Here is a 16,753-nt window from a genome sequence, read left to right as displayed (position 1 = left end):
AATGCTTTGTGACATTTACCATAAGAAATAATAAGGATCTGGCATAAGGAACAAAAAAAATATCAACTAGAAATTATAAAAAAGGCTCTTTCTGTTCAAAAATAAAACAAAGTTCGTTTCCATACATGAAAACACGATTATATAGAGGTTCTACAACACTGTATTTCGTTCTAAAATCATCAAAACGCGATCGTATGGAGCATAAAAAAATGCCACATTTCATTCTAAAATCATCAAAATGTGATTGTATGGAGGTTAAATAACACTGTATTTTGTTCTAAAATCAACCAAACTGGATTATAGAACTGAAATAATCATAACAGTACATTAGAAGGCTAATGTGGCACGGAAGTTCTCTTGAGAATATTAAAGCAGAACTGAGAAGGCTAACATGACTTCTTCACAGAGAAATCACAGAATAATATTTGTTTACACAACGGCTTGTTATTATAGTTATGCTCCAAAGATTATTCTCCCAATTTTTGTAAAAAAATATAAAAATGTTCAGAAGAATAAATCTTTTTTAGTATTTAAATAAAACATAGGCATAAAACTTTCTTAAACAACAATCATTCTGTGAGCGATTTTTATATATCCTTTTGCGTAATGTTTTGTTGAAAATAAAAGTATAGCATAAAATGTTGAGAAAGATAATATTTTTCTAAAAAGCTCTTAAATGTAAGAAAAAACATTCACATAAAACATGTCTGATTTATTTTAATCTTTCATGTAATAAGTGAGTACTAAAACATGAGGGATTATTTTTATCAAGGTTTAACAATATAACTGACAATTATAAGAAAATAATTGCTGTATTGTTTTATCCCAAGTTTAAATCACTCATCACTTGCAACAAACTCTTGCAAAGACTATAAAGGTAATTATGATAAGCAATAAATAAAAGGGCTTTTAACTTGCAAAAAAAGGTGTTATAAAGCTCGTAGGTGGAGGCTTACATTCAGACTGTACTGTGGATTCTGATTCATTTAATTCCTACATATCTACAGAAACCTTTTTTCACCTTTATATATTAATTTGATTACCTTAACACAAGCTCCTACACCATTGCACATAGTGGATCATGTAACTGTATTTTAAAGCAATACAAAAACTGTTAAAATTATTGAAATTTACATACAAAACAACAAGAAATATTTAAGTGTTATAAAACATAAAGATCCATGACAGTTTACATTTCATAATGTATACTTTTACTTTCTAAAATTTGTTATAAGCATTACATTAAACTTGTGAAAGTACAGTTATTCACTAATGATATAAAAACATTACACAACATGTGACTGTCTTTTCGATAAGGTTCTATAAAATGTCTAAAAAGCTAATTCTAAGCTACATTATAATCTGGGTAAAGCTTTAAAGCTCAAATTTCACACATAAAAACAATAAAAAAGATAACACGTTTATGCACACAACATTTATAAGCCACTGCTGTGCACTTCAAAAGGCGTGCTTATGATTTACACAAACCTGTGTTTGTTTACAGCAGAGGTTAGAAAACTATTAACAATTGCAAAAAACACAAAAAAAACAAGGACAAAAAACATTTTGTCAATTTAATATGCTATAAGTGAAACTTCTTAAGTGTTTCCCACAAAAGTCAAGAACGTAACTGAAAACAAATTTTTTGCTCAAAAAAATAAAAAAAACGCTTTAGGTTTTAGAACATAATCACAAAGATCCAGTTTCTACGTAATAGATGACGTCATAAAGAGCATTGAGAGCACAAAAGCTGAAAATCTTTTTAATTGTAACTTTTTATTCAATTAATAACAGAACAGAAAAATTTAAAAGGTAAAGGCTAACTATGACACACATTTACACAGCATCTATACAAACTCAAAATATAGTTTTAAAGGTTTTACTTTCTGTTGAAACATGACTGATCCAGCATCCATAGGTTGCTATCTCAGGCAACAGGAATAATAATCTCCCAAATTAAATTTTTATATAACAAAAGATGCCAGGAAATTAGAACAACAGTAATGTTCTATAATGAAATAATTAGTTTAAGATTGGACAAGCAATTATTAATTAACAACATAATAATTATTATGCAGTGCCTGTAACAATGAAGTACAAAAGGACTTTTGAAAAACTCTTTTTATACCTTTATCCAATTTTTATGGAAGTAATTACAATATGTATGGTGAAAAATAATTTTCAGCAATGGGAGAATATTGTTGGGTCCTTCATTACTGTATTTTTTATATTTTTAGTGGTCAACAGGTGCATCAAACTAGCGAAGATAAAAAAGGTTAGATACCTGGCATTATCCCTTTATTATAATAAGTGACTGATCTTAATGTACTGAATCTGCAGGATTACATTGTGGAAAAGGCATATGGAAATTGTTTCCGGACTGAATCGTAGGCAATAAAAATAAAGCAAAAAAACATAACAATAAAAATGGAAACCCTTAATGGAAAAATGCTGTGATATTGAAAATAAACGACTTTTTACTACAAATTTGGTATTATAATATAAATTTGTTAACATTTTTTTCTAATCAAAATAATAAAAAAATTAGGTTTGTCCTTCTTACTTAGCCCAGCAAAATATTGTCCAATTTCTTTCCCCTGAATGGTCTTGTTTACCAGTGATACTAGTGAATGCACAGTGGCATTCACCTTAAAAGTCATGCCTCATTGTCATACAACAAACAAATTGATTCGTGCCCAAGAACTTTTGCACTACTACACAACCCAAAACTTAGCTGTATAGTGCTTTGTCTACCTACATTAAGTATTGTCATGCCACTAGTCTTGTCTCTCTTACTAGGCAGAGCTAAAAAGTTTAGCTCATGTTAATTGCAGTTCCCAAAACTTCATCATTACCAGGTAGGGGTATGTATACCGCTACCTGGTAACAATAAAGTTGTCACACTCATCCAATACATCCACTTACTTCTTTTCAATGCTTTAGGCTATGGGACTACAGGTACTACAGGTCTGGCTATTTGTTCTGTTGATATTATACAATTCTCAGTTAGCCAAGCATTAGACCATGTGTCACATATACATAGGAGACGGTAATTTTGAACAGTAAACAGTTTTCCCAATTTTAATTTTTTGTTTTTTTCTCTTTATGACATACCTGCATCAACAATACAACGTTTGGAATGACAGTAATTTATCTACAATGGAACTTGTTTATCAATGATACATACCATCATTGTCTACTTGTACAGTTGCTTTAGCTATGTGGTTTCCTTGAATTGGCGGGCTTAGAAGGACCAACTAGGCTTTAGTTCAGCGGCAGAAACAAGTGCCAATTTTACTCAATAATTAATGGGGATGCTAGACTGCACTGTGCAAAAGGTGTAGAGATGTGCGTGTACCACTGGAAGAGTATGGTGGATACAGTACAGGTGTGAGGAATAAATAACGGTGACCTACACAAACAATGACTGGGGTGGTACAAACAGTCAGAGGTGGGGGCACCATGAGGTTAACAGCAGGTGTGAAATACAGAGCTCATAAAAAATAGGATGTGATTTAGAGAATGAGTTAATATGCCAGTTAAAGGCTTAACCACTGCTCAGCTCATCAATAGTTCTTGGATATTATGAATCATTACTTAATGTCATCACTTTCACCCAATACTAGGTCTACGTACCAATCTGGTTTACGTACCAATCTGGTTTTCACAGTTTCAACAGTTTTGTTACCATATTTGTTTCTCTCCTTGCTAGACGCATGAAACTTTCCACTATTAAAGTGTAATTGTGCAGTATCCAATACAAAAGTAGTGTTTGTGGCTACATTGAGGAAACAAGTTCCATGCATTATTTCTTTTATGCTATGCGAGTTGTCACCGTCATGTAGTTACTCATAGGCTGCCTATCACTTCATGCTTGATCCAAAAGTCCTTCCTTGATGCTATTGCACTTATGTATGAAAATAATACGTGGGTTACTTATACATTGTACTTATACATAAGGAAGATAGTACAGGGTTCTGTTTGTGGCTACCTTGAATTTTGCTGAAATATGTTAGTTTTACAACGTCCAAATGCTTTTTCCCATGCATGAGTATGCTGTTCAGATAAATTATAGGTGCAAATGCCCTCTAGTCTAATTTGCTCTTGTGTGTACCATAAAAAGAAAGAGACAAAGAAGAAAACAACAAGAAGTTGTAAAAAAGAAAAAAAAACAGCAACAAAAAGTTGTTCAAGACAAAAGTGTCTTATTTCGAGTACGCACACAGAAAGTTTTGTATTGATGTTTTTCGCTAAACCAAGCAACCTTACCCATTTCCACCGAATATCCCTTTACCAACATAACAACATCATTTAATTAAAGTACATTACTTGGTTCTTTAAGAATGTGGTTTTCTCTAGGAACTGTACAAATAATTTCTTTATGTCAGCAACATCAAAATACTTTAATCATGAAATTTTGCTAATTTTGACGATTTTGATAAACTTTCTTTAAGGAAACCAGCGCTATAAAATGATGTTGGACTTATGGTTAACAAGTCTTTTTAAATTTTTTAAAAAGCTCTATTCGGCTCTATTTAAATAATTTCAAATTTAATTATGCTGCATAAACTATGTGTTACATTTAAGTCATAGCAAATTTTGACATTTTCTGTCATCAGTAATTTTAGACCTGTTAGGGGATGTGCATTCAAACTTTATCAATGCATTGATATGATAAAGGTGAATTGAATAACACTCAATTGCTCGTTCCAGGCCTCTGAATTTTTTGTTACAACTAAATAACTTGAGACCTGTAACTTGGTTTGCAATAATTTAAAGCAACTAGCCCAGAAAATCACAAAAAACCTATAGTTGTTGATTGTTTCCAATGGAGACCACTGAAACAAAGAGAAACAAAAATAATAAACCTTAGACTGCCTCAGCTGAATCAAACATAACATATTTTTATGTCACATATTATATCTGTGAAAATTGAAAAGAAAAAGGATTAAAAAAAATTAAAAAGTGATCTCCATTATAATTTGCCAAATACATTAGAGACAGAAGTCCTTAAAGAAAGCAGGCTTCCATTACAGGTCACTTTGTCTGGAAGATTATTCCTCACTTTTGCAGCTCTAAATGGGAAGGCTTTTTGCCAAATTCAGTTGACCAAAGGAAGTGTGTACTTGTTTTTGAAGCTCCTCTTGTTTGTGTTATTTTGGCAGTTTTTTGACAAAAGGAATTTTTAGTGCATGTAATCAGTGACAATGTGATTCATGGCTTTAAAAATTAACATGGCATCACTTTTGATGAGTAAATTATTTAATTAATATTCCTTCTCTTTCCCAAGAAGGGTACGGACACATTTTAATCATTTTTTTAGTTTTCCCAATCTACTTCAGGTAGCACAAGCCCATGCCGAGGAGCAATAGTTGAAATAAGGCATGACAAGTGCATTAACTAAAAGGTTTTTGGTGTGAGGTGTTGAACAAGATGCTATGGTTCTAATTTAAGAATATTTAATTAGTATTTTTCTATTTAAGTCATTAATGTGCTCTTGCCATTGCATTTTTTTGATCAAATATGGGTAATATTTGATCAAAAAATCAAAAAGATTAAAAATATATTTAACTTTCTTGTTGCTCTTCCAAGAAATACCCATATAGTTGATAGGATATCAACTAATCATCTTTTTTAAAAAAGATATCTATTTCAAACCATAATGATTTCACATGACAAACACCATCAAAACGGATCATAGATGCAAAAACATAACAGTAAATCATTTAAAAAGCATCAAAACAGATCCCAGATAGGAAAAACATCCCTGTAGATTGTTTTAAAAACACCAAAACTAGGTCACAGAAAACAAAAAACATTGGGGTAACAGGCCTATCGATGAGAAAAAAGAATCCGACGACATGAGAAATTGTTTGTGCGAAGGATTAGAAAATATAAAATACCGAAAAAAGTTGAAAATGTGAAGTAATAAAATTCCTTTGCCCCTGTACATTGCACAGGGGTTGCTGTTTTGGCATGTGGAACAAGCACAGTAGAAGCTCCAACAATGTTCACAACCAAAAATTTCAACCCACATATCAAAGAGTCGTAAGTTGAATCAGATTTTTTTATCTTATTTTTCTCCAAGAGACAACCATACCAGTGCTTCAAATAATGTTTTAAAACCTAACGATTATAGGTTTGTTACTTTTAAAATCCCGGCAATTATACTGGTGCCGTACCTTAGAGGCCATCTACAAATTTCGTATGTACTTTTATAGGAATATATACAAATGTAATTACATATAATTCTTATAAAAATCATGCAATTGTATGAAGATAATAACAACGCCATATATTGTTCTGACATCACTAAAACGCAATCATATTTAAACAACGCCATGTTTTGTTCTACATCAACAAAACCCTATTGTAGAAGACTTAAACAATGCATTTTCAGTTAAGTTTATATACCCTTTTTTAAAAAAGTTTATATAACCATACGAAAAATAATTTTATAAACAATTTTTTTATATATACTATTTTTTTATACGAATTTTAAAATGTCTTTATAGAAAACTCTAACAAATTTAATTTAAGAGACATACAAATTTAATATGAAATTCAAAAACTTTTATACAAAGTTAACTTTTATACTTTTGATATAGCATATACAATTTTTATAAATTTTACGAATTTATGCAAATTTTGTAGATAATCCCTTAGTTGTTATAACTCTCGCACTTTGCAGGAGACTGGTGTTTGATTCTCCTTGACGGTGGTTAACCAAAGCCATGCAAGAGGAATTGGGGAAATGGCAAACTATGTGGACCATTGGATGTTGCAGGAAGTTGTCTGGTAGAGCAGGGATCCAAATTGGGTTTTCGCAGCGCAAAATGAGCATTAAATACTGTAGGACTCCCCATCTAAGCCATTTCCCCTCCTGGAAATAATAGACAGGGTATATCATTCCTCAATATTTGTGAGGCTAGCAATGTAAAATATACGCATCTATCTACAGATCCTTACAATCCTTTACTGGTGCAGAGGAGGTAAGCACAGATGAGACACGGATTCTCATCAAAATTACAGAAACGTGCAAATTTTCACATTTTACATTAAGTACAACTACCTCTATTAGTAGCCAAACATTCGCTATTTTATGCGAAAATGTTTCACTGCAGTTGAATATTACGGTCAAACTTTTATAAATCTAAAAACTTTAAATAACAATAAATCCTATTCTAATGATTAGATGGTATTTTAAAAATTTAATATCTTATATATAATTTTTTTAAAATTTGATGATTCTCCTGGTCGGCAAATGTCATGTGATACTTTTAAACAAATTACGGGTGTATATTTCTCAGGGTAGCCGTAATAATTTAGGGAAACACGTGGTTAACACAGTCACCTCTTTATAAATAGGGGCTGAATATTTCGTAAAACCCTTGTTTTCCAACTTTAAACCTGTCATATTGTGTAGTTTTAGGTGACTAATTTAGCTTTACTTCATATACTTGTACTTCCTGATTAATTAAAGCTTTTTCTGTAAGAGCTTTCCTTAATTGAAAGTTGTACTGCAAGACATTTCGACAGGGAAAATGTTAACCTGAATCTGTCCGAGAATAACATCAAACGATAAGTGGTCTATTATAATTTTCATAAATATCTTTAGGAAAGTCAGGACATTGTGACAAAATATAAAGAAGTATTTTACTAGCTAGAGGTAGCTAGCTATATCTAGCCAGCTATAGCTGATGCCCAGAATTCGCAAACAGATGTAATTCATCTATAATAAAAGTAGCTAAATAAACTAAACAATTCTGACTAATATTCTTGAAATTAGAAAAATAGGGCTCAATCCATACAGTTTTATCAAAGTAATTTACGTCCCAATTATTTCTGGATTACCAGCGTCTCTCAACATTTACCCAATCCAGCTCATTTCACCGGAATTCACTGTACTTTTTTGATCCAGCCCATAGAAGGAAAGCCAGAAGAAATCTATGTAAATGTTATTCTTCGTCATGCTCGCACAATATATATTTCATAGCAAGTTTGCTTGTGTGCGAATTGTACGCAAGACCAACCACGGCATTACGCACATAGACTAATGCCCTAAACGTGAGTTCATCACTTGATGTGTTTCGGAAAGTAAAAGGAGAAAAGAACGTCTGGTTGCGATTTTTGTGATGTTTTGTTTTTGTGTTTGTTTTGTTGTCACTGTTTATGACAACTTTTTAAAATAGCTGCTTTTTATCTTTGCCTACCTATGTGTTTGGCAGCAATGAAGTATATTTAATTTTTTTTCAGCGTTCCATTTAATTGCCTGTCATATAATTATGTCCAATATATCTGCTGGGGGAAGGGGGGGGGGGGGGGGGATAACCTTTACAGTTAATCAGTCAGGGAAATTCTCTTAATTAAGATGATGTCAGCTTAATTAGGGTGTATGGTACAGTTTAATTAAGCGTTTTACAGCTTTGTTAAGATGTACAAACCTTGATTGTCAAAACCCACATTTAACTGAATTTTAGCATCTATAACTGAATAAACTTAATATTTACGTGAAAATGAATTAGTATTTTTGTAGCACCCCAGAGATCCGCTAAATTTGAAGTTTTAAAATGGCTGCTTAAATAGGCTGTATCACTTGACGTGACATCCTAACTACTAGGATGCAGACGAGGGTGCCGATAAGCCGCATGCGCCGTAAAAAGTGCTGGCGCTTTTGGGCGAGTTCGGCGATTGGAAAAAATTCAGGTATCTTCCCGAAAAAACCTGCATAGTCCCGAACGATGCTCGAAAAAAAAAGATTCACCACAAATGACTCTCGAAGAATTATTTAAAAAAGTATAAAAATTAAAATGAACTAACTATATGATAACGAAGTTCTTAATTGAACTGTTTTTTATGATTTTTGATAAGATTTACTTGATAAATAACTTATATATAAACTTTATTAACTCCTTTTTCTTCAAACAGCTTCTTTCAACTGTCGTCCGCCATGTTTATGTTACAAGGTGTTGCATTTTGGGAATGTTCCAGGCGGGTTCGGGATAGTGCGGGCGGTTTCGGTAGACAACCCTCAATTTAATTCATTTTAATTTTTATACTTTTTTAAATAATTCTTCGAGAGTCATTTGTGGTGAATCTTTTTTTTTCGGGCATCGTTCGGGACTATGCAGGTTTTTTCGGGAAGATACCTGAATTTTTTCCAATCGCCGAACTCGCCCAAAAGCGCCAGAACTTTTTACGGCGCATGCGGCTTATCGGCACCCTCGTCTGCATCCTAGTAGTTAGGATGTCACGTCAAGTGATACAGCCTATTTAAGCAGCCATTTTAAAACTTCAAATTTAGCGGATCTCTGGGGTGCTACAAAAATACTAATTCATTTTCACGTAAATATTAAGTTTATTCAGTTATAGATGCTAAAATTCAGTTAAATGTGGGTTTTGACAATCAAGGTTTGTACATCTTAACAAAGCTGTAAAACGCTTAATTAAACTGTACCATACACCCTAATTAAGCTGACATCATCTTAATTAAGAGAATTTCCCTGACTGATTAACTGTAAAGAAAAGATTCACCACAAATGACTCTCGAAGAATTATTTAAAAAAGTATAAAAATTAAAATGAACTAACTATATGATAACGAAGTTCTTAATTGAACTGTTTTTTATGATTTTTTGATAAATAACTTATATATAAACTTTATTAACTCCTTTTTCTTCAAACAGCTTCTTTCAACTGTCGTCCGCCATGTTTATGTTACAAGGTGTTGCATTTTGGGAATGTTCCAGGCGGGTTCGGGATAGTGCGGGCGGTTTCGGTAGACAACCCTCAATTTAATTCAAAAGGTTGCCTGAACTCGCTTGTATATATGCAGGCGTTTGCGGCTTATCGGCACCCTCTTGGATGCAGTGCAGCTTAAATAGACTATTGCTACCATTAACCATTGTTTCTATTTCATATTTTTTGAACCTGTGGTGCTGGAAGTACCATTCTTTTTTTATAATGTATATAGTGGTCAAACTGACTATGAAAGAGCTGCAGCTGTGATTCTGCTAAAATTTACATTTTTCGAGAAATCGGCAAAAAACTTTTTCTACCTCCTAATTTAAGTGTATTTCATCTAATTAAGCTGTATGATACAGCTTATTTAGGAGATCTCCAAATTAAACTAAGCTTAATTATGAGGGTTTCCCTGACTGGTAATACCTTAATCAAAAAGAAACTGGATAATGCACTTTAAAATGTAACCAATTCGCGAAAATTAACCAGTATTTAAAACATATTAAAGATTTAAAGCCAGAAAAGAAAAACATTCTTGAATGATCCAGTCTTGAATTTTTGAAGGTTTTTTCCCAGCGATTTATTTTAGGAATGAGTGGTCACTGACCCTCCTCCACCTTCAAAAGTTATTTTTACATTTATTATTAAAAAAATATCTGTGGAGGAGTAATTTTTGATATATCATTTTTTTCTTCGATTTCTCTTTCTTTTAAAAATTGTATGCGATGAAGAAAAAAAAAAAGCCGTTATGAAATGTATCTTTTTGAACCGACCCCACATATTTAAACTGTGATTATCACAGCCCTTGATAAAAATAATAATAAAAAGTACAACTTATTGTTATACTATATCAATCTTTAAACCAAAATTATTGATTTTTGTCAGCCAACACGTCAATTCAAGTACCACTTTGACTGACTCTGATATCAAGTTTCCTAGGCCCTGTACTACAACTTAGGTCCCAGCACCAACAAGGTCAACGCCCACCAAGAATGAATTTCTATTCTGTTGCAACATAACAATTCACTTGGTCCTCAAGATGTTGAAAATTCACAGAAAAGCAATGCTCTGCGACGATAGAAAAAATGTTTTGTGCATATAATATATAAAAATGGGTCTTCGTGAACAAGTTTACACGTACACAATCACAACGCCTGATTCCACATATTTTCTTGTTGGCGTACCTGATTCTGATTGTACACGATCATGTACCTTTACTGGAATACCGAGCCCAATTTATTGTGTACAATAAAAACAAATCTTTTAAGGCCTGATATAGAAAGTTTCTTTTGACTTTCATTTTCATTTCCTCTTTGTAGCTACGCTGGCTGCTGACACCAACAAGTCACAATTAGAAGGCATGGTTCTTTTGCAGATTATTTGATGACCGTTCATTATCTACTCCTGTGTTGGACTGAACTCAAGTGTACAAATAGTTGATATACATCTTCAAGCTCTTCCTACTCTTCTTCCTACTACAATATAATGCAGTTGACATCCAACTGCTTAGATTTTTTCATCTTTTGTACTGTCCTTTTTGCAATTCAATATCCTTTTCCATGCAAGATCTTTTTGGTACTGATGGTGATATAAAACGCGATATATCTAAATAGGAGCACTACCATGTTGGATTTGTCCCAGATTAAAATAACGATTAGTGTAGTATTTCTGTGTGACTCCATTATAACGAACGATGATGACTTCTGTACTTCTGAAGGTCATACAATCACTATTCTACCCAATTTTCGTCAGTTTGTAAAAAAATGCAGTGAACTCTACGTTGGAATTGTATATATTAATTATTTTAGATCTAAGTACAGTGATTTCTAACCTTCATAGGACGGTGCATTTGTTATCTATAAACAAAATAGCATTTTTTAAGTTTTGCCATGTTTTCAACAGTTTAGAATGAAATATGGCGATTTGTCAGCTTTATACGGCCTTGTATTCAACATTTTAAAACAAACTAGGGTGATTTCTAAATTTCCTATTTTAGAACAAAATAGGTAATGTTTATTCAGACAGGGTGTGTTTATCACTCAGTACAGCAATTTTTAGGCTTCGTATAGACCCATTTTCATAAACAAAATATTTTTAGGCTTTGTGAATGTTCCCTTATCTCTTGTTAGTCATCACTCATGAGTTGATAAAAATGTGAGGCTGAGTCCATCTTTATTTTTGTGCACCTGTCATCATTTTTTTCTCTTATACCAAATATAAAAATGATACAATTAATTGCACATTTTGTCTATATTTAAAGATCAGTCCTGTTATTTTTGATATCAAAAAATTGTTTTTCCTAAGATCTAATTGAAGTGGATAGCAAATTTTAGTCTTTCAGCTGCAAAAGGAATGGTTTTTGGGACCATTTCTGGATCATGTAGTTTAAATAAAGTGTCAGGTATATACTGTAGTGTCGGAGACTGCATATATACAGACTGTTCTATATTACGAGACACACGTGTTATTTTTTGTCCTGTTGGTATCTCTCATATACAATAGCAACAATGGCCACACAGTAACAAGAAGAAGATAACATTCAACCCCTATTTAATTGCTCTGTAGGTTCTATGCCTCCTTAGATTCCTTAAACCTCTTATAAATTGAAAATCCTTAATTCTTTGCAAAATTATTAAAATTTCTGATTTCTTTTCAGTTTCTTAAAAGTTATTTGTCATACATTTTAGATCTGAAATAAAGCTTGTGTCTCATATAATTTTAGAGTTTGTTCTATATATTTAAATGGCAACAGAAACTGAAAATATATGGCCTGAAGTGGAGCTCTCTGATTCTGAAGATGATTCTAAAGAAGCTGTAAAGCCAAAGAAAATTATTCCCGACCTTTTACCTGAAGATGTTACAGAGGAAGATATACAAGGTGACTTCCCGCAATTGAAAAAAAAAGAAGATTCGGAAAGCAGTAGCGATGAAGACAAGTCAAAAGGAAATAAATATCTCTCGATTAATCCTGCAGAAATAAAGAAAAAATATGATAATAAGCTGAGAGAACTGCACCTAAAAAGGGTATGAAGTTTTTCATACATGTATATGAAGCGAAAATTGTGGTGTTTAAAAAAAGAATGTGATTACCTTTGAGCGATGTGTATTACATGTGATTTGACTGAATACTGGTTTCACAATACTTGACTAGATCTTTGACTGATAATATTCTTTTACTTTATTCACACACTGGGGTATAGATAAACGCGGTCAAGGAGCTAACATATACTTTTACTTCATCTAAAGCACTTGTCTTGCCCCTTTTTTTTCATCATATTTGCTCATGTTTTCTATTTCAGAATGAAGCTCGTAAACTCAACCATCAAGAAGTTTCTGCTGAAGATCAAAGAAAAAAACTGCCTAAGAATTATGAAGCAATGCGTCGAAGAGCTGAGTGGGAAATGGAAGATAAAAATGCACGGCAGGTATGTGACTTTGCTTAACCAGAATTTGACTGGGTTGGGTTTTTTGCTCATTATCGATAGGTGAGAAAAAATCGATGAAATCGTAAATTTTTTATGCTTCATATTTCAACTTTTTTTTAATTTTAACCACTTAACAACCATGTTTTGTAATTCTCGAATGGTATCAAAACACGTGTACGTTTATTAAAAACCCAGTATAGCTGGAATTTGTAGTTGTCTTACGCTGCAAAGTTTATATATTTTATAAAATGTTTTCTCTTCAGCAAGCAGAAAAAGACGGAGAAGATTATGAGCGTGTTAAGTTACTTGAAGAAACGGCCGAGGATGTTGAGATTTTTGAACGAAGAAAGCGTAAAAAGAAGAATCAAGATCCTGGCTTTTCTGGTGAGGCTGTGAATTTCTATTGTGGATTCGTTTGACTATATTCTTTCGTGGGTTGAAATTAAACTCTTCACCCACCATTTCAAAAATTAAAGGATGTTTCGCGAGGCTTTATTCTGTTTAGATTATGCTACTGCACAACTTCGCCAATACGACAGACTGACCAAACAAATGAAACCAGACTTGGAAGCATATCGAAACTCGAGAGAAAAATTGTATGTTCAGTGAAGTCTATATGTTTTTCTCTATAAACATTATACTTAAAACGGGGTACTCAACGGTGTCAGGAAACTTTGTGGTAAAAACTTCGGCACCCGAGTGCGAATTTAATGGTCAATTAAAAGTGTGGAAAATTCAGGATATTCCATTTAAGTTTTCAAAATTCAGCAAAAATAACATGGAAAATTGTCCAGCCACCCTGTAAAAACATAACGGGGTCGGATTTTCTAAAAAAAATTAGGAAAAACATGATGAGACTAAGTTAATCATCAGACGTTCTATTTCTACATGCTTTACGTAACAAAAATTAGTTACAGCTTTATTGGCATATTTTTGTCAGAAAAATCCTATAGTTGTATTATACGTTTTAAGGAGATTGAGCCTGTGTTTAAATTTTTATGCTTATAGCAAACATGGTTGACAAAAAAATCATTCTCCGTTTATTGCATTATTAAGCGGCAAAGAAAAAGATTTTTTAAACAATGTTTTATTTTCAATTTGTTATTAATCATTGTTATGTTATGATTTTTTAGAGGCGAAACTGCTTTTCCGTCTGCTCATAATGTAATGTATGGCTCTGATGGAAAATGTTCAGAAGAAGCCGTGGATCGTATGGTTGCAGATTTAGAAAAACAGTACGGATGCTTTCTTTCTTTTTATTAGTAAAGTTATTTTAATTTTCTGTTTCTTGTCTTCAACTTGTGCTATTTTGGTTTTCTGTCTGTTAGAATCGAGAAACGATCTAAATTCCATCGTCGCAGACAACACCATGACGATGCAGACATCGATTACATTAACGAGAAAAACATGAAGTTCAATCAAAAGGCCGAACGTTATTACGGCCAATACACACAAGAAATCAAGCAGAATCTTGAAAGAGGGACAGCTATTTGACAACACCAATTTTGTGTGTTATATTTGGTAACCTACACCGTGAAGAATTCATCGCCAATGTGACTGATTTCACTGTTCTGCTGTGAAAATCTCCATGTCTGTTGAGAACCTTAATGGATAGAGTTAATTGCTTAACCTAATATTTCAGTTTGGACACCATGAGAAGGACTGAAATAAAGCAAGGACGAGGCTTAATGGTATTCGATACAATTGTTGTAAATTATTACTTTTCTCATATGAACTTGATCAGACGAAACAAAAAATTTAAACTAGCTATACAAAAAAATTCCTGATTTTCTATTCTAACACGTACTACTCAGTTGGAACTATGTTGACATGTTTTTTTTTTGTATAAGCATAACATTTATAAGAAAATTCAGGCAAAAATAGGGAAATTTTTAAGCATCTGGGAAGCATTTAGCTTAGTTTCTATTGAAGATAAAAAACGGGTCAGTTCATCTTACCCATATATAACATAGGCAACGTTAAAGTTTTTAATTTGTTTTTTCGATCTGTAAGAATAACGTAGGCCTGATTGTGTTTTTCGCATAATATTTTCCAGTCGCGTGATCCATAGAGTAATTTATAAATTGCGTTTATAAACCACCCGTGATCCGTGGGGAAAGTCATAGATTTAGTGGCGCTTTTCGGTTAAAAATACCCGCAAATAGCGCAAGTTGCGTGCTGAAAATGGTAACCCATCCATGCGATGACATGCCTTTAAATCCTGACCTTGCACTGGCGAATAAACATGACAAAAAAGAGGCATCATAATTTATGGTTGTTTATAGCTGCACTTTACATAATTATTGGAATGAGCGTAATCCTACATTTGCCAAAGTCCTGCTGAAACACACGTCAAAAAATAAAATTTTTATCAACCAAATCTATTAATACAGGCTGTCTCATCAGTTTCGCCCCTTCGAGATATTCGTGTAAGTACAGTTTCAAGTCGCTCAAAAAAAACAATTGGATGCTGATACTATTGCGTGGAACATCAGAAAAGTCCTCGTACCCAGACTCGCCATTTTCAATAGGTTTTCCCGTCTCTTTGCACCGCTCTTTTGTTTTCGTTCAAACCCCAGACCCGAATAGTTAGAATTTCATTGATGGTATATGTGATCAATTCAACTCATTAAAGTTGAATGTTAAGATTGGACTTTATATGCAGTTCAATTTAACACTTATGAAAACATGAATGTTTACAACCTCGTCCCCAGGGCATCTTGTATCTTCTGAATCCGGGACATATTCGTATCGCCGTCCCGGGGTCAGAAAAGATACAAGATGTCCTGGGGACGAGGTTGGAATGTTTATTATTCATCATTGAATATATATTAACCATCATTGAATATTCATTAGATAATGCTACATATAAGCAACTATAGACGCACCGTCGTCCCCAGGTTTTTTGCCTTATTGATATAAGAGAAGTCATCTCTCTTATTAAAAAGGCAAACTCTGGGACAAGGGTGACTATAGACGGTCTCTTAAAAATTCAGGTATATTAAATGAAACTCCGATTTCTTCTTGCTTTTGATTCCTTCCTCAAAAATATAAATTCTTTTTTCACAAAACAAATACGTTTATAACTACAGAAGAATTCGACGGCGAATTAACTGGGAATATCTTTTTGATTTTCACGGAAAACAAAAAAACTGTGGTGAATTTAAATTGCTGACTGTAAGCACTTTTTGGTGTTTTATTCTATTCGGTCTGTAGAAGGAGTAGGGGGAGGGTCGAAATACCCCGGACTGAATAGGGTTACAAACAAGGCAGTTATTTTTCAGAGGTGTCTTCGGCATTGCCACACTGGATTCGCGTCGTTTTAATTGCGTCTGTCACTGGAGCCAGCATAGCAATAAACTGGGGGTAAAACACCTACGTTTTCATCTATATTTCACAGACATGTGCCAACACGCCGTCGATTTACCCTTTCCTTTGCCGGCAGGAATATTAAAGTTGGAGTGTCTTGGACGGTTTTTTCACCTTTTTGTTGTTATTGGAATGCAATCAAAAATACAAAATTATTGTTTGAGTTCAAAAGACGTTTTTGTAAAAAATTACAGTTTAAGTGTTTCTAAAAGAAAAACG

At 33.1% G+C, this 16,753-nt stretch overlaps 1 protein-coding gene across 1 annotated transcript; it reads left to right on the top strand.

The window, feature by feature from the left end:
- Window positions 1-12,438: 12,438 nt before the first annotated feature.
- On the top strand, window positions 12,439-14,966 carry LOC130644431 (pre-mRNA-splicing factor SYF2-like). The gene is made up of 6 exons (XM_057450043.1): window positions 12,439-12,764; window positions 13,040-13,165; window positions 13,429-13,549; window positions 13,671-13,761; window positions 14,299-14,400; window positions 14,494-14,966. The coding sequence occupies exons 1-6, from the start codon at window positions 12,483-12,485 to the stop codon at window positions 14,657-14,659; spliced, it is 888 nt and encodes a 295-aa protein (XP_057306026.1). The 5' UTR covers window positions 12,439-12,482; the 3' UTR covers window positions 14,660-14,966.
- Window positions 14,967-16,753: the final 1,787 nt, after the last annotated feature.

The sequence above is a fragment of the Hydractinia symbiolongicarpus genome, chromosome 5 (assembly GCF_029227915.1).
Source record: "Hydractinia symbiolongicarpus strain clone_291-10 chromosome 5, HSymV2.1, whole genome shotgun sequence".
Classification (NCBI taxonomy): Eukaryota; Metazoa; Cnidaria; class Hydrozoa; order Anthoathecata; family Hydractiniidae; genus Hydractinia; species Hydractinia symbiolongicarpus.
Note: the sequence above shows the minus strand (reverse complement) of the source record. Positions and strands in the feature narration are given on the sequence as shown.